At 40.5% G+C, this 17,843-nt stretch overlaps 1 protein-coding gene across 1 annotated transcript in view; it reads right to left on the bottom strand.

Annotated features, from left to right (window-relative positions):
• The window catches only part of SFT2D1 (SFT2 domain containing 1), a 36,792-nt gene extending 24,224 nt beyond the window's left edge, over positions 1-12,568 (bottom strand). Inside the window, exon 1 of the mRNA XM_054023719.1 lies at positions 12,462-12,568. Coding sequence (XP_053879694.1) covers positions 12,462-12,524 — 63 coding nt within the window. The 5' untranslated portion in view covers positions 12,525-12,568. The remainder of the gene's footprint in view (positions 1-12,461) is intronic.
• Between the last annotated feature and the right edge of the window lie 5,275 nt (positions 12,569-17,843).

Here is a 17,843-nt window from a genome sequence, read left to right as displayed (position 1 = left end):
ATTCAATGCAGTGATGAAGTACAATACAGAGTTCTCTTCTGTTTTCAACAATTAAGATTCACCTTTCCAAATGACAGAATATATTGCTTACCTTGTTAGATCAAACTCTTTATCCTTATGTAGGCATAAAGGAAGTAGATAAAAGAGTAACTATATGTCTCAAAAAAATGGAAGAATATGTAGTGATTATATTCCTGAACAAAGAATCAAATGGGAAGCATTTTCAGCACATTCATTCAAATAGCTGAAAATACATATTTGAATCACATGTTCAGGTACATTAATTCATGCAAATAACCACAAGTGCACATAAACATGTTAAATCCTTTCCATTGCAACTCAGAAATTAAGTGCTGGTATGGCAAGTGCTATCACCACATTAAAGATACCAGACAGCTTCTTTTGGAAAGCCACCATTTTCAGTCTGCCACAAGGAAGCGGTGGAAGAGGGCAGTTGTTTCTTCAAGCCTATCAGGCATAGTGTTGTCAACTCTCGCAATTTTATTTCAGGTCTCAGTATTTGGTGGTTCTTTTAAGCCTAATCTCCTTGGAGCAACTGATTATATGAGAATCTCAGTACTAATTTTTAAATCAAAGTAAGTTCTTAGCCCTCCTGGTTGCAGAGAATAGCCTGAAAACATGAACAAGGTACCCTAAAGGCTTGGAAACCAGAAGGCAAATAATGCCCTTCTCCACCACTCCCAATATAAAGCCTCATGATTTAAGACAATTTAATGATTTTTAAGGACTTGACTCATGATTTTGGGATATTTAGGGTTGACAATGTCAGGCAAGAATTAAAATTTAGCTAACAGCTAAGACAAAAACTGCAGAACAAGCAGGAATGCTTCAGTAGCAAGGACAGAGACAACTGTAAACAATTGATAAGCTTATATGGTCAATACCTGCCCAATAACTCAGTTCTTAGAACAGAACAAACCCTCCCTTCACAGCCCACCGGATATCTGTAAGCATTCATCCCTACCCCCTCCCACCCCGCCTCTTTCCCCCACAAGGTAACCATAGATGCTTGAAGCAATAGGAGGCCTCTATATATACACGTACGGTTTTTATTTTTATCTTTGTTCAGGGTTCTCTCTTGACTTGTAGCAATGTCGGTCTCTGGATGTACAAATAAATGCAAATGAATTGATAAGAGAATGTATATAACTGGCCACTATGGCACCATATTTTTGAAGTTGCTGGTCAATCTTCCTGGTACCGTGAATAAATCCCCTTCAGTATTGTCTGTGCTTGCCTGATTCTTGGGGAAAAGAATCTTTTTGCCTAACAATAAGTAGCAGCATACAGAGGGCTGCTTGGGCAAAGACCAAAGCGACCAAGCATATGCAGCCACATTCAGATCAGAGCAGAATAATAGGAGTCAAAAGTCAGAAAAGAGTTTGATTTACTGGCACTTTTTATACCTCCCACCCTGCATGAAATAAATCTGGACCAAATTACTTGAATGTTTGCAACAGCATGCAATCCAGATTTCTTATTAGTTTTTTCCTTTATTCTCCTTTCCCACCTAGCATATCCACACAAGATTCCTCAAGACTACCACTTTATACACGCTTAACAGAGTACTATTTAAATCTTCTCAATGGAGACTAGTGAATAATGCAGCTGGGCAAATGGCTGCATAATTTACCTTTCTGGCAAGTTACTAAGTGTGCAAACTGCAGACTTCTCTAGCAAACAGGAGACAAGCAGCTCTAGTAGGCTTAGGAACTGAACATGGCAGTCATCTTCTGTGTCCCTGGGAGGCCCTCAATGCCAACTGGCAGAGGGCCCACCATATTGCAACTCATGTCAGGCCCGACACCCACTACCCCCAAAACACTGTTGTCATAATATGTATCTACAAGATGTCATGTAAAGTATCCTATGTAAAAACTGGTGACACATTGATCCAGAAAATCACTATGATATAGAACTTGTGCAAAACCCATACATACATGTGTACTGGAAATATGGTCTTAAAATATGCACTACCTCCCAAACATAAACCAACCTTCCCTAGACAAAGGAAAGTGGATTACCCTGTCCTACTGGCTTGATTACAGGCAGAGGACAACGAAAGTATATTTACATAAAAGGTAAACCAAGCAATCAGGCTAGCTAGCAGCAACTCAGGGAGTACCCTAGTGGACAGAGTCTGTGTGTCAGGAATCCTTCCTGGCTCTTGAGAGACAGACAGCAAAAAGAAATTTTAGTTATTCATCACTTCGGGGACAGCACACTTTGAGCCCATGAAAGTTAGATCCCTGAGCCTGGAGGGCTAAAGATGCTAATAACCGGATATGAGTAAGAAAACTGCATAGGCAAAGATTCTAACTGCCTAAAATTAAATTTTAGTCACTAGAAAGCATGATTTGTTTTGTTTGTAATCACGTTTCTTTTTCTCTCACTTAATACCACTTAGACCTCTGCTCTTTGTTAATAAACAAACATTCTTGATTTTTAACTAAACCATCTCAGTGCTGTGTATTAAAGTGAAGTGTGCCTTCAACTAACTTAACACACTGGTGTGTATACTGTCTCACTGGAGGCAGCAAACTTAATTTCTGAGTGTGTGTGTCTCAGTGAGAGGGACTGGATACTGCAGAGACATCTCTGGGGAACTCAGTAACTGGCGTTCACTGGGTTTCATTGTTACCAAGGGTTAGTTTGGCAGACTCTTGAAGAGCTTGCTGGCATGGCAGACAGGTTTTGGGTCAACTCCCTGACACAACTTAGCAGCAGCAAAGCTCCCATTTGCTGAGGCAGGGGGCTAACACAGTGGCTTACAGTTCTGGGTGTTGTGAACAGAACTTCACACCTTCTCCAGCAGCACAGCTCAGAAGTTGTGCAGAGGTTAGGCTCCCCACTTGCTGGCCTTAGGATCTTCATCATGCTAAGTACTGAACACAAAAGAGGAGCAGTCCCAGTCAAAATATTTACAATCTAATTTGTCCTTCATGTCAAACAGGTGGATATGACAGACATAGAAACCTCAAAATAAGACACTATTATGGTACAATTAAAGACTATAATGATTGTGGTTTAACACAAAAGCAAGATTGATTATTTCATCCTGGACTCCTGATTATAGCATCATGCCACACACTACAATATTTGCATTATTAGTAGCCTTTGCTTAGTAGAGGCCCAGGTAAAGACAGCAGTGCATATTCCATGTCTGGAAAAAGATTATCAGAACTGTAGCATAGGAAGGAAGGGAGTTTGTACAGCATACATCCTCCTAAACATCTTCAGCTGTACTGCCCTTTACCACTTCGCTTCCCAGGGACCCAAAATGCCATGATGAAAAAGGAACAAGCAAATCACCATCACCATCTCCCTACTTTGTGTAATTAAAGTTTAATTCACCCCAATGACAGGAAAGCACACTGAAACAAGAGACTCCCAGATACTGACATGTCAAGGAGATGAACTGTCCACCCAGACATCAGAAGGGCATGAAAAGTGAAAAACTGAAATCAGGAGGACAGGCTTTCTGAAACATAATTAATTGTTTTCTAGCAGTCTAATGTAGGGTCTGCCACTGAAAGAAAACACCTTATGATGTCACTGCTGAACGGCAGCAAAGCTTGCTATGGGCCCCCAACAGATCAAGTGAATGCTGATCTGCAGTGTTGCCTTTCTGATCATAAAAAGATCTATTTCACTTTCCAAATTGTTTACTTATGGTTCTTCCATAAGTGAGTCATTCATTGAGAAGAGTTTTGGAAAGATTCTCTTATGGGCAACGTATTCCAAAATTGTCTACTACAGGATTTCTTGCACTTTCTTCTGAAGCTGTTTGTATTAGTCACTGTCCAAAACAGGATACTAGATTTCTTTGACAGGGTAACAAACCTTGTGGATGGGGGGGAAAAGCAGTAGACTTGGTATACCTTGACTTTAGTAAAGCTTTTGATACTGTCTTGCAAGCCCTTCTCATAAACAAACTAGGGAAACGCAACCTAGATGGAGCTACTATCAGGTGAGTGCAAAACTGGTTGGAAAACCATTCCCAGAGAGTAGTTATCAGTGGTTCAGAGTCATGCTGGAAGAACATGAGTGGGGTCCCACAGGAATCAGTTCTGGGTCCAGTTCTGTTCAATATCTTCATCAATGATTTTGATAATGGCATAGAGAGTACACTTACAAAGTTTGCAGACAATACCAAGCTGGGAGGGGTTACAAGTGCCTTAGAGGATAGGATTAAAATTCAAAGTGATCTGGACAAACTGGAGAAATGGTCTGAAGTAAATAGGATGAAATTCAATAGGGACAAATGCAAAGTATTCCATTTAGGAAGGAACAATCAATCAGTTGCACACATACAAAATGGGAAATGACTGCATAGGAAGGAGTACTGCGGAAAGGAATCTGGGGGTCATAGTGGACCACAAAATAAATGAGTCAACAGTGTAACGCTGTTGGAGAAAAAAAAAAAAAAAAAAAAAAGAGAGCTAACATCCTTCTGGGATGTATTAAGCAGGAGTGATGTAAGCAAGACACGAGAAGTAATTCTTCAGCTCTACTCCGTGCTGATTAGGCCTCAATTGGAGTACTGTGTCCAGTTCTGGGCACCACATTTCAGGAAGGATGTGGACAAATTGGGAAGAACCCAGAGAAGAGCGACAAAAATTAAAGGTCTAGAAAACAACCATGAGGGAAGATTGAAAAAACTGGGTTTGTTTAGTCTGGAAAAGAGAAGACTGAGGGGGGACATAACAGTCCTCAAGTACGTAAAAGGTTGTTACAAGGAAGAGGGAGAAAAGTTATTTTTCTTAACCTCTGAGGATAGGACAAGAAGCAATGGGCTTGTAGCAAGGGAGGTTTATGTTGGACATTAGGAAAAACTTCTCAACTGTCAGGGTAGTTAAGCACTGGAATAAGTTGCCTAGAGAGGTTGGGGAATCTCCATCATTGGAGATTTTTTAAGAGCAGGTTAGACAAACACCTGTCAGGGATGGGCTAGATATTACTTAATCCTCCCATGAGTGCAGGGGAATGGACTAGATGACCTCTCGAGGTCCCTTCCAGTCCTAGGAGTCTATGATTTAATGGGTCACTGAACTGGTACATCAGTTCCTACATTACTAAGCTGAACTGTCTGATTCCATTTGCCTTGTCTTGCTGCTTCCAAATATCTTTCAGTAAATTATACCTTTTGACTAAATCATCGCAATTTATACAAAGCTGTGCATTTCGCACTTTGACAAGGCTATCACTAACAAGAATGTTCGGAAGCGTAGGAAGAATACTACAGCTGAGACTTGTTAAATTAAAACTTAATTCAACATCTCAAATTAAGTAATTAGTAATTGAGATCTTAGAACTCTATTTATTCTTTTATGTGGAAAGCCTCTAGAGATTTAGGGCTTGATATTTAGGATTCATGCATATACATTCTCCTCAAAGCATGTTGAGTGCATGGTACCCTACACTAGCACATTTCTCTCTACACCACTATGCTCCAGGGCTGCGTTAAACATCTAGCAGTCAGCCCCATACCCAGGAGCACCGCCAGCTTTTCTGCCGTCCTAGGCAGCGGAAGATCCCGCCCCGAAATGCCACCCCACATAGAGGCAGCGGAAGGTCCCACCGCCGAAATACCGCCGCAGTCGCTGCCCCCCAAATTGTAGTGCCCTAGGCAACCGCCTAGGTCGCCTAATGGGTTGTGCCGGCCCTGCCCATACCATCTATGGGTGCAGCATGCTGCTTTCAGCCACTTCTATAACTTCCTTATTTCTAAAAGTGATTTCTTCCAATGTATGAAAGACTTCAACTGTCAATCAGAATTCAGTCCCGGATTTGAAGTTTTAAAAAAGAAAGACTTTTTAGATTAACCCTACAAATATTTTCTTTGCATTTGTATAAACAGCTGATTAGTTGGTATATGGGCTAGTGTTAAACAGATTCCTTCAAAGCTTTAAAAAAAATAATGTAAGTGTTCAGAGCAAGCATGAAAAATGCCAGCCCCAAAAATAATATTTTTCACAAACTCAGTAAAAATATAGGGGCTTTTAATTAAACTGCTTTCACGGCCATAAGAGAGACAAGGTGGGGGAGGTAACAGCTTTTCTTGGACCAACTTTTGTTGGGCAGATAGACAAGCTTTGTCAAAAGACTGTCTCTCTCACCAACAGAAGTTGGTCCAATAAAAGCTATTACCTTACCTACCTTGTCTCCCGAACATCCTGGGACCAACAGGGCTACAACTACACTGTTCACAGCCATAAGTAACACTGAAGAATGAAAAGGGAAGGAAAAAATAAAAGCATATGGCTCCAAAAGAGGGAATAATGTTTCTGAAGAGCCTTAATATTTAAATGCCATTTAGCATTTAACATCCTTAATAAAAGCCTTCCTAGACTGTGGTGACCAGAACCACACAGAAGTACTATTATTCTCCGATTTGTAATCCCCACAAAATGTTATTGTGCAGGAGCCCTAACAGTTCCTTTCCCACTTCAGCATTACGTAGATACCTTAAAAAGCCTTCCACTTAAACTATCACTTAATGATAATTTAGTTAAGCCTTTGATGGAACATGCTGTCCCTACCATTACATGTTACATTTAGCACACAACATTGCTCTGATCAAGAACTGCCCAAATAAAGGGGCCTCTGGGAACATCCCAATCCCCACTAGGTAATGTACTTTTTACAGCTTCAGGTTATCAAAACATTAAGGCAACATGATTAATATTACAGGCTAGGGATCATCAGCTTACCTTTTGCCAGGAAGCCACATCCTGATCTGAGAAGTTCATTAGAACAAACTAACTTTAATAAACACATATGTATGTCAGTAATAAATATCCCAGATGGTATGTATATTGGGAGATGCTGGGAAAGTTAAAATACCACATCCACCCTTACTAAGCTGAGTCAGCCAGGAAGTGAGCAGATTGGTTCAAAAAGGAATATTTTCCCCCTTTGGAGTAGGGACTATTCAGCAAAGCAAGTTGTTTGGCAGTTATTTAAACCTGACCTGTTGAATTCCAGTACAAAAAGCAAAAATTTATTTAATACAATACATCTGTTTGTGACAGTGAGATCTAGTGTGAAATACATAAGATTAAATGGTTTATACTTAGCAATAAAATTACTTATTTAAAATTAGTTACATTGTTCCCATAACTCAATTTTTTAAAGATGGGATTCGTTTCATGACTTCTTTTGTCACCTTAGTTTTAACTATATAGTTCCCATTTTCTTCAGGAAGTGTAAGTTTAGTTTAAGAGGAAGTTTCAACTTAATTTTACTGAAGTCTTTAATGAAAAAATAAATAAAAGTTTAGAGGCTACCAATTTATCTATTGCCTTGACAAAACTGGTCTAATCTTTTAGGGCAGAGATTCTCAGCAATGGAGGGACTTTTTAAAAAAGGACTAGGAAGTGATTCTCAATGTTTCAATCTTCAAAATATGAGTTTATATTTGAGAAAATTCTTCCAGTTCTAAATGGATAGTTACAATTTAAGAGGTTCATATGAAAATAGGTATTGTTTGGGGATTTGTTTAATTGTGTAGAACCAATAATGTTGCATACCCCTCTACTGGGTCAGCAGAAGCAGCTGAACTATTTATTCCTAGAGCTCTGCTAACATCCTTGTTAATAACAACCAAAACAAGATAATGTTATTACAGAAGTCACTATGTAAATTAAAACAAGAATAACCAGGCTAGTTTCTGCATTAAACAAACACATTAGGACAAGATCAAGCTATTGTAAATGTAATGAAAATTTTTAAGTTATTTTTGTAAAGGGTGTGTCCTCTCAGTGCCCTGAATCACATCTCCAGACATTTTTGTGGCAATGATCCTTCTACCTATTTTTCACCCCACCTCTCAAAAGGGCTAAGTAAATTTAAGTCTGAATTAGATGCATTTCAAACAAGTTCCAAAATTAACAATGAGCAGAGGTTAGTAAAACAGAGTAAAGGAACTACAGGAGATATCTGAATGGGTATATACATTTTATGGTGGCTCTGTAAAGAGCATTTGAAGGAAGAAACTGGTAGTTAGCTACAATAACTAAATATTTTCTGAATAGCAAAGATAACAATATGTACACAAAAGTCCCGATTCCTGCAAGACATTGAGCAACCTCAGCTCCCAGAAAGTGATCAGCACTCTGCAAGATCTAGCTTTAAAAGGAGTTTTCATAAGATTCGGTAGAATCATCTGTCATTATTTCACTATTTCCATTCACTAAATCATGTTTTCGGTAAAGCTGACAGTTTGCAGATATGTCTGGGAAGCTTTAGCCCAAAAAGTAAGTTTCAGCACACAGGTGATTGATTTAATTTTGGAAACTCGAAGAAAGGCATTCCAGCTGTTTTAGAAGACACAGTAAACACTCTGTTAGAAAAGGGGCCAGAATCCAGTAGCCCCCAAACTTCTCTACCTTAAAGATTGAATGCAACTTTAAAATGAAATTTACACTTTAGAGAGTCATGAAATTCAAAGTGCAAGGTCTCTGCTGCAACATTAACTCAGCCATGTAGCCCACACAGAGCATTTTTTATTCCTTTCTCACTCTTAAAATGGCCCTTTTACATCACTGTTACAGTCACAGGTAACACTGTTGTAAGGCTTATAAAGAAGCATGTTAACCTTTCTTCAATAAGTTTTTTCACCTGTGCTTTTAACACTGTATTAGAGTAGGATTGAAACTTTTTTAGAAGTCTCATTTACTTTTCACTATTAAAAAAAACATTAAAATGCAGAATAAAGGAAGGCAAATACTACATTCAATAAGGAAAAGGGTACTGGAAACGGATGGAGTTTTTGTTCCTGGGAGTTAATGTTAGCTTGATCATCAACCTGGGTAAACCATAAACTATTGCTTAAAGATCATATGAACAAACTTTTAAAAAAATTCCCTGAGTGCATTTAAGAGCCTCCCTGTATATTCAGTTTCCTCTCTTGGTAAAGACAAACAAAGAACTATTTCAATTTATTCTCTCTTCCCTACCCTTCCCCCACACTAGTTTGTGTCAAAATGAAAGTAAAACTGACACAAGTATTCTGAATGGTGTGCTGATATAGTGCTATCCTAAATGCACCAATAACTTGCAATACATTTTTCTACACATTCTTCATTTTATTTTGAAAATCATGCAGTTAGTACTAAATAAATGCATCCCTGTTACTGCCAGAATATTGCAGCAGGAAAGTGTAATTTAGTATTTTGAGTGTTTAGAAAGCCTGGGATGATCTTTTGTTTGATAAAGAGAATTCTCTCAATTTCTTCTGCTTAGTTTTTGCAGACAGTTACTGTAAAACATCAGATTTATTATTCAATTGAAAATAGCCCTACTTGCCAAATTGAAAGTTAACAGGACAGATGAGACACACATAAAATTAACAAGACATATGATATCTATTGCTTAACTACCAGCTATCCTTAAGAGAAACCAGTTTTCAGCTAAATATTTGTCAGTCATATGCTACCTCAAAAAGCTTACCTAGTACAACACATTTCAATTACATTAATGCAGGTCTCTTATTTTTCTCCCATATCCCTATATTTCAAACAGTATTAGGCATGCTATCATTTAATGCCTTTTTTGTAGTGGGATATAAAAGAGGGAAAACTTTTAAGAACAGTCAATATCAACTGTTGTGATTTTTAACACTTTGGTAAATGGAACCCAAAGATCTAAATGTTTTGGTGTTTTTACTTTACTGGTTAGATTTTTACTTCCACATTGACCGCCAATGTTCTGAGAAGGCATAGCCTAGAACATGAGAATAGATTTGAATCTACTACACCAACTGAGTATAGCCTAGAAAAAACACAATCTTATTTTATTGTTTTTAAAGGAAGGCTTTCTGAATATGCCTATCAGGCTAAGGCCCTTTCTACACTATGAAGGGATGCAACAACTTATGGTTTGTTAACATCATGTGAATCCATACTACAATTTTAAAAGCTATTCAATACCTGATACAGGAGTCACCAAAGGTATGTCTGAACAGAATTTAGCTTCAGCTGGTTTAAGTGTAGCATGGACAAAGTATACAAGTTTTGTTGCAGAGCTCGAGTTTTGGGCCAACCATAACCACAACATGACAGCATAATACCAAGATGAGAATAGCTTTGCAAATGCATGCTTTCTGAAGCAAAAAGTGAACGGTATCTACACTAGCAATAGTTCTCTTGTGGGCCTGTTTAAAAGAATCCAAGTTCTCAAAGGAGGCCACATTGGTGCAGCTTCACTGGTGGTGGTAACAGATCACCACTGTTTACACCACCTCACCTAACCTGCTCAAACAGGCCTAGAAAAACAGGGTGATAAAGTGTCTGCAACCTATCTATGCTAATGCTGAACAGTGGTAGTGTAACAACATAAATTAAGAAAAAGGCCACTGCAAACAAGTCCAAAGATTTGGTATGACAACACATTCAAATGCACATACACTACAGGGTACAATACTCCAAGTATGCACACCATATAACCATCCATGGCCAAAACATCAATGCTCCTGTCTTGATATAGTTGCCAGGAATGCAATTTCAAAGTGTAGACACAAACAGCATCTTTTCAGATAGGACTATTCCACTATATAGTGGCTGATGGCTGTACCAGCCAGATGCAGGTGTGGGGAAGGGGTGGCACTAGGGGACTGAGGGCTAGTCTACACTGGCAGCACTTTACCATGGCTTGTGTAGTGGGGCACAGCGCTGGGAGAGCATGCTCTAATAAAACCCCACCTCCACAAGGGGCGTAGCTCCCAGCTCTAGTGCACGGTCTATACTGGTGCTTTACAGCACTGAAACTTGCTGCGGTCAGGGGATGTTTTTTCACACCCCTGAGCGAGAAAGTTGCAGTGCTGTAAAGTCCCAGTGTAGCCAAGCCCTCACCTACTTCTACCATATTAACAAGAAAACTACATTTAAATCTCCCATAAAGAAATGTTATTTATCCCAGGAAACTGGACAAATAGAATTTTGCAAGGTTGGTTTAAAGCTTTATTACAAATGTAAGAAAGTAATATTATAAACTACACTAATAAAATACAGTCAAGTCACTTATACTGTAGTTTAGTGTCAGATATTTAGGAGTGATGCATTTCTAGCTCCCGAATTGACTCTGTGGAGAGATACATCAACAATTATGACATAATTAATTAAATGCTCAGACACTCATCTTATGATCACCCCCCTATAATGAATGCTACATTGTCCAGTAGGGCAGAATTATGTGAGTATCTATACAATATTTCCAACCCACATAAAAGTTGCCACAGGATGGCAGATGAAGTCTCTTGTACTTACGGTCTCAGGTGTATATACTCCCCTCCCCCCCAGGAATTTAAGTTAAAAAACAAAAACAAAAAACAAAACAAAAAACCCCCACCATTTCAGACCAATGGTTCATGCAGTCCACTATTCCACCTCAGACAGTGGCAAATACCAAATGCTTCCCAGGAAGGCACAACCCTATAGTGGACAATTTACAGAAGAACCTCTTCCTAGGGTAAATTTCTGACTAGCGCCCCGTAATCTCTGCTTGGTTTAAACACTGAATCATAAGGGATATTAATTTTTTTTTAAATCCTATGTGAGAAATTTCCGAGCAATCTAACAAAGATAGGTGAATGGGCAAGAGAATAAAACAGATGAAATTCAGTGCTGTCTAATGCAATGTAATGCACATTGAAAGGAATAATTTCAACTACTCATACACATTGCTGAGTTCTAAATTAGCTGACTACTAGATTAACAGGAAAGAAACCGGGGCATCATTGTGACCAGTACCATGAAAACCTCTGCTCAGTATGCTGGGACAATCAACAAAATAAACAGCACACAAAATACTTAAGTTAGAATGACAAAAATATAAATTTGTGGTATGCCTTCAACTCAAATAACGTGATATCGCTCAGATAACACACCCAGTAGAGAACTAGCAAAAACAAAAGGGATTCAGATCGATGGTGAAAATTATTGAAGGGGAGATTGTTGTACAAAGAGAATTAAAAAAATGAGACTAGTTTACAAAGAAAACTAGAAAGAGGAAAAATAAGAGACATGCATAAAATAACGTTACACCTTAGAGGACTCTAAACCCTCACGCTTCAGGATACAAACTAATCAAACTGAGTGACTGAAGCACGTTCCCCAGTGGGGTTTCTTGCTCGGGTTCTGAACCATGGGATATTGGCCGGGGTGGGCCCTGTCTGCTGGGCAGAGCAGCTCCCGTGTCACAGGGGCGGGTGACCCCTGAGCCAGCCCGCCCGGCTTCCAGGCGCTGTCCTGTGGCGGTGAGTTCCACAGGCCGCTCACCAGAGACGGCGCCGGGAGGCGGCTGATTCCGAACTACCAACCTCATCGAAACAAGCGACACGGATACCAACAGGTGTCGCTGCTCCATCGGAGACACCGATTATCGCCCCGGGGCAGCGCTCAGGCACCCGGCGAGCACGGGGGAGAACCCCGGGGAGGTACCTGCGTGGTCAGCCCCTGCTCCTCGTCCTCGTGCCCGCTCAGCACCCGGCGCAGCTTCTCCATCTCGCCGCCGCCGCCTCAGGCCCCTCGTCCCGCCCGCCCCGCGCTGTCCCCTCCCCCTCGAGCCCCGCGCACCACTGACCCCCCCCCGGCTAAAACCCCACCGGAAGTCACGAGACCACAAACGGAAAGAGAGCCGCGGCTGCCGGGACTTTAATCCAACCATTGGAGTCCGGCCGGGAGCCCCGCCCCCTCCGGGAGAAAGGCCCCGCCCCTCCCCCTGACTTCTCCCTTTATCCCCACCCTCTGCCCCAACTGCGCCCCGCCCCGCGACTAGCCCCGCCCTCTCCCCGCTTCCCGAGCACAGCCCCTTCCCTCCTCGCCACGCCCCCTTCGCATGCGCAACTCCTGGTCCCTCTGCCTCAGCCTTCCTAGTGCCCACGCCCCCTGCCGGCCGTGGCTCCGCCCCTTTCCTGATCCCTGACCCCACCGCAGTCGCTACGCTCGGCTTCCTTCCCGCCCTCGTGCTCCCACGCCCGGCTCGCCTACGGTCCTCAGGAGCGCCAGGCTGGGGGGCGGCTTGGGCATCCCCAGCTCTGGGGCAGCCTTGCAGTGCCAGCGGGCCAGGCGCCTGCCAGTGTGTTAGTTTGCGTAATTTCTTGCTAACAGCATTCAGTCATCTGCAACAGCGCGCTCTGTCCCCACTGCCGATCAGTCCCAGAGAGAGGGATTTCTGTACAAATGTAGGCATGTCCCAGACTGTCATAAATGGAATAACAGCTCATGCCACCTCCTCTGGTAATCCTCTCAAATGCAACCTCTCAGTTAAATTGTGAATAAATAATTCCTTATAAAATACTACTATATTAATACTATTAAAGTATCTGCAGAGAAATACTCCGAATTAATCTAAACTTCCTACAGTAATATTTAAATGTTACCAAAATTAAGTAAATGTACATACATACATCTTGTCATTGCTTACAATACAATGCAACAATCAATTTCCTACCAAATTAAGGCAAAAGCACATCACATTATACAGGATTGCATTCATGAGCTAAAACCATCTTCAATGAAAATGATCTATAAGAACAGAAGAACGGCCACGCTGGGTCACACCAATGGTCCATCTAGCCTAGTATTTGGTGGACCAACAGTGGCTTGTGCCAGATACTTCAGAGGGAATGAGCAGACAAGGGCACTTAATCAGGTGATCCTTCCTATCATCCAGTCCTAGCTTCTGACAGTCAGAAGTTTAGGGATACCCAGAGCATAGGGTTGCGTCCCTGGCCATCTTGGCTAATAGCCATTGATGGACCTATCCTCCATGAATTTATCCAAGTCTGTTTTGAACCCAGTTATATTTTTGGCCTTCACAACTTCCCTGGCAATGAGTTCCACCAGTTGACTGTGTGTTGTGTGAAAAAGTACTTCCTTATGTTTGTTTTAAACCTGCTGTCTATTAATTTCATTGGGTGACACACACCCCTCCAGGGGTGCTAGCAGGGTGACCAAGTGTCCCGATTTTATAGGGACAGTTGCGATATTTGGGGCTTTTTTTAATATGGGCTCTTATTACCCACCAACCCCTGTCCCAATTTTTCACACTTGCTATCTGGTCACCCTAGGTGCTAGAACAATTTTGATAGTGGGGGTGCTGAGAGCCTTTGAACCAAACTGTAAACCCTGTATATGATGGAAACCACTTCAAGCCAGGGGGTGCAGCAGCACCCCTAGTTCCAGCACCTCTTGTGACCCCTGGTTCTTGTGTTATGTGAAGGTGTAAATAACACTTCCTTAGTCGCTTTCTCCACACCATTCATGATTTATAGACTTCTTATCATATCCCCCTTTAGTCATCTCTTTTCTAAAATGAACAGTCTTTTTAATCTCTCCTCAAATGGGAACTGTGCCATAGTCCTACTCATTGTTGCCCTTCTCTGTACTTTTTCCAATTCTAATATATCTTTTTTGAGATGGGGTGACTAGAACTGCATGTAGTATTCAGGTTGTGGGCATACCACGGATTTATATAGTAGCATTATGATATTTTCTGTCTTATCTATCCCTTTCTTAATGGTTCCTAACATTCTGTGAGCTTTTATGACTGCTACTGCACATTGAGCAGATATTTTCTGACCCCCCAAGATCTTTTTATTGAACAGTAACAGCTAATTTAGACCACATCATTTTATATGCATAGTTGGGATTATATTTTCTAATGTGCATTACTTCACATTTATCAACATTGAATTTCATGTGCTGTTTTGTTGCCCAGTCACATGTTTTGAATATATTCTATATGATAAGATTCCAGGAACATCACTCAGTGTGTGTCCCTCTGAAGTCTATAATGTCTGTTGAGTCAGTGTAAAAAGTGAGGGAAACAGCTACAAGAATGGTTGAGAGCTCTTTTAGTTCAGAATATCATCAGATTGAACCATCACTAAATTCCATGGTCTGTTACTGTGCAATTTCTAAATTCTCAGCCTTTCTGACTTTACAAATTACACCCGGGATGGTGTACAGCTACAGTAAAGCACTTATCTATCTATGCCATGCCAAAAGTCCTAAACCATTGTGATATCACAGGTAAATCAGCTAAGCAGCATCCTTACTCTGTGGCTAATTTGCATGCATCGGTTTCATCGGTTGTATAAGGAGACTGTACTGATGGTGGATTATTTGGCCTAACTGCCACTGGAGTAAATCAATACAAATCTTCCAGCACAGCCCATCCCTAGACACAAATCAACACAACCGCCTACACAACACAACCAGCTCACATGATAACCCCAACACAGTCCTCACACAGAACAGACCCATCATTTATCTCCTGCAAAAAACAAAAAAATCCCCCAACCAGTACAACACAGCCCCACCCCCTCACACACAAATCATAACTTTGCCAGCACAACACACAGGTTTGCCCACCCTCACTCATACTTACCGTAAAACAATTAACTTGAGCAGAAAAGCTGCTGGTTCATTGCTACTCATTATATAATTATAGCTATAATGGACTGCTAGCTTCTATAACCACTCACATGACGAGACCCATCTGGGTACAGACAATATTTGCAGGAGAACTCACAAATCATCTAGCTGCATAATTCCTTATTGTTGCCTTTCAACTCGTCAGTTTTTGCTTCTGAGACGGGGTTTAAATATTTGAGTGTCAAATCCTGCAAACCTTTATTCACATGAGTATCCCAGTAATGCCCAATGGTGATTAAAGACTACAAATATGAATAAGCATTTGCAAGATAATTCTCCTGGTGATAAGGCCTCTCATAAGATAATGGCCAAATTCTGTTCTTAATGACAAGTACACAATTGCATTAAAGTTGCATGAGTGTTACACAGCATAATCTGGTCCAATATGGGGTATCCTTGGCAGCCTGTTAAAAACTTTGGACCACCTTTGGCCCCAAGGTAACTTGATTTACTTCAGTGAAGTTACATCAGAAATGAATTTGGCCCCTTTAGTTTAAAAGAAAACAACATTAAAAAACCCAGCCTGTAATTCATTGTTTTCCTGCTTGCCCAGTGGTTCAGTATTAGACTTTGAATTGGAGTCATAGTAGTAGCTTTATGTGGAGAAAGATAAAACGGTCAAATTATCCACTTTTATAGTGCTTAAACTTGGTACCAAAAAGCCAGACTTATTAGAGACACCTCAGATAGATTAGATATACAAAAGTTAGAATCCACTAATTCAGTTTTGGGCCAACATTTGCCTCCGCCATTCATTTCTTTCTGGCATAAATTGGAATTTTATGCATATGCCCCTGATGTGAAATTTCCCCAATTTCTGCAGCAAAAACCAAAAACAGTTTTTTTATAACAAAATGGCAGTTTTTTACATGCAAGATGTACCTTTAGTTTGTTTGCATGGCAAACAGCAAAGATTCGAGGTAAAGCTACAATAGTTTCGATTTTCATAAAACTAATTAATGTGATTATTCTTGATGATGATTGGTTAATCTATTTAAGAATTATTAATATTACAGTCAAGCCTAAAGGTCTCACCAAAGATCAGGCCCCCATTCTGCTAGTCCTGCACATATACATAGCAAGAGACAGTGTCTGCCACAAACAGTTTACAACCTAAATAGACAAGACAGACACAGACAGGGAGAAAGGCAGTATTATTATCTCCACTTTATAGATGGGGAACTGAGTCTGGATCTGCCCTCTCTGAGCCATCTGCAAAGCTGAGCCAAGCCTGCCAGGTGCCCTGTGCCCCACCATCTTTTTTGTCCCGGGGACAGGTGCCCTACTAGAGAGGGGTCCTCTCCCTGGACCCCTTCCTTAGGAAAATTCTGGTTGTGCCCCTGCCTTGGGCAACAGAGTACTGGCCAATGTACAACAAAGCCTTAAACAGCTCCCCTAAACCTGGAAGAATTGGTAACATTAAAATATTGCTCATATAGTTTTTGACAAATTAAACTTACTTTCAGAGGGTGTTCTAAAAGTGAAATATAAAAATAGAACCAAATCCAAAACACAAAACCAGCTTCCATCCAAAAGGCAAAACCAAATTCAATGTTGTGTAACGCTTGTTGACATCAGTCTAATTACACTGGGGATAAATTTGACTCACCCTGTATAGGATTCCCGAATGACTTTCAAGCACAGGGGTAGACAGCATGCTGAGATTATATACCTGTTATTATGGATTTGGACACATGATACTCCTGCTTTAAGCAAGAAAATCAAATAATAAAAATGTAAGCCTATTTGAATAGGGGGGAGTGTGGGATGGACTGTTTTACATATGGACTGTTTTACATATGGACTGTTGCCCTCTAATGGCTGGCCTAAAAAGAGGTTAGAAGATCTAGCTATTAATAAGAACTAATGATAATCTAATTACTACTGCATGATACTAAGGAAATATTTGATAATTATCCACAATTTAGTTTCACCATTTTTCCTGACACTGACATTATACATTTTCACATTTTGTAAAAAATAATAATTTAGCTGCATAAACATGAAAAATCATGAGATTTTCCATGTCTTTGCAGTGAAAACAATTTCACTCAAAAATGGTTCTATATTAGTATGGAAACTTTAGAAAATCTGGACTAATATTAAGTGTGCAACAAAAAGGGGCATATGCTCAAATTTCAAGTATTTTGAATTTTGCTGTTAGTATTTCCCGTGTCTCTAATTCAGCTCAGATAAACAACAAAAACCACTTTGTTCATGGCGTTCAGTTATGCAGTAGCTTGACTGTATCATAGATCTTTGACAGTTCTGGAGCAAGTGAGAAGACACTAGTGATATTTTTCTAACATGCTTAAGTGACTTAGGAGCCTAAGCCCTGGTCTACACTACAGAGTTAGGTCAACACAAGGCAGTTTACATTGA

The sequence above is a fragment of the Malaclemys terrapin genome, chromosome 3 (assembly GCF_027887155.1).
Source record: "Malaclemys terrapin pileata isolate rMalTer1 chromosome 3, rMalTer1.hap1, whole genome shotgun sequence".
Taxonomy (NCBI): Eukaryota; Metazoa; Chordata; order Testudines; family Emydidae; genus Malaclemys; species Malaclemys terrapin.
This window is presented reverse-complemented; position numbering and strand designations above follow the sequence as displayed.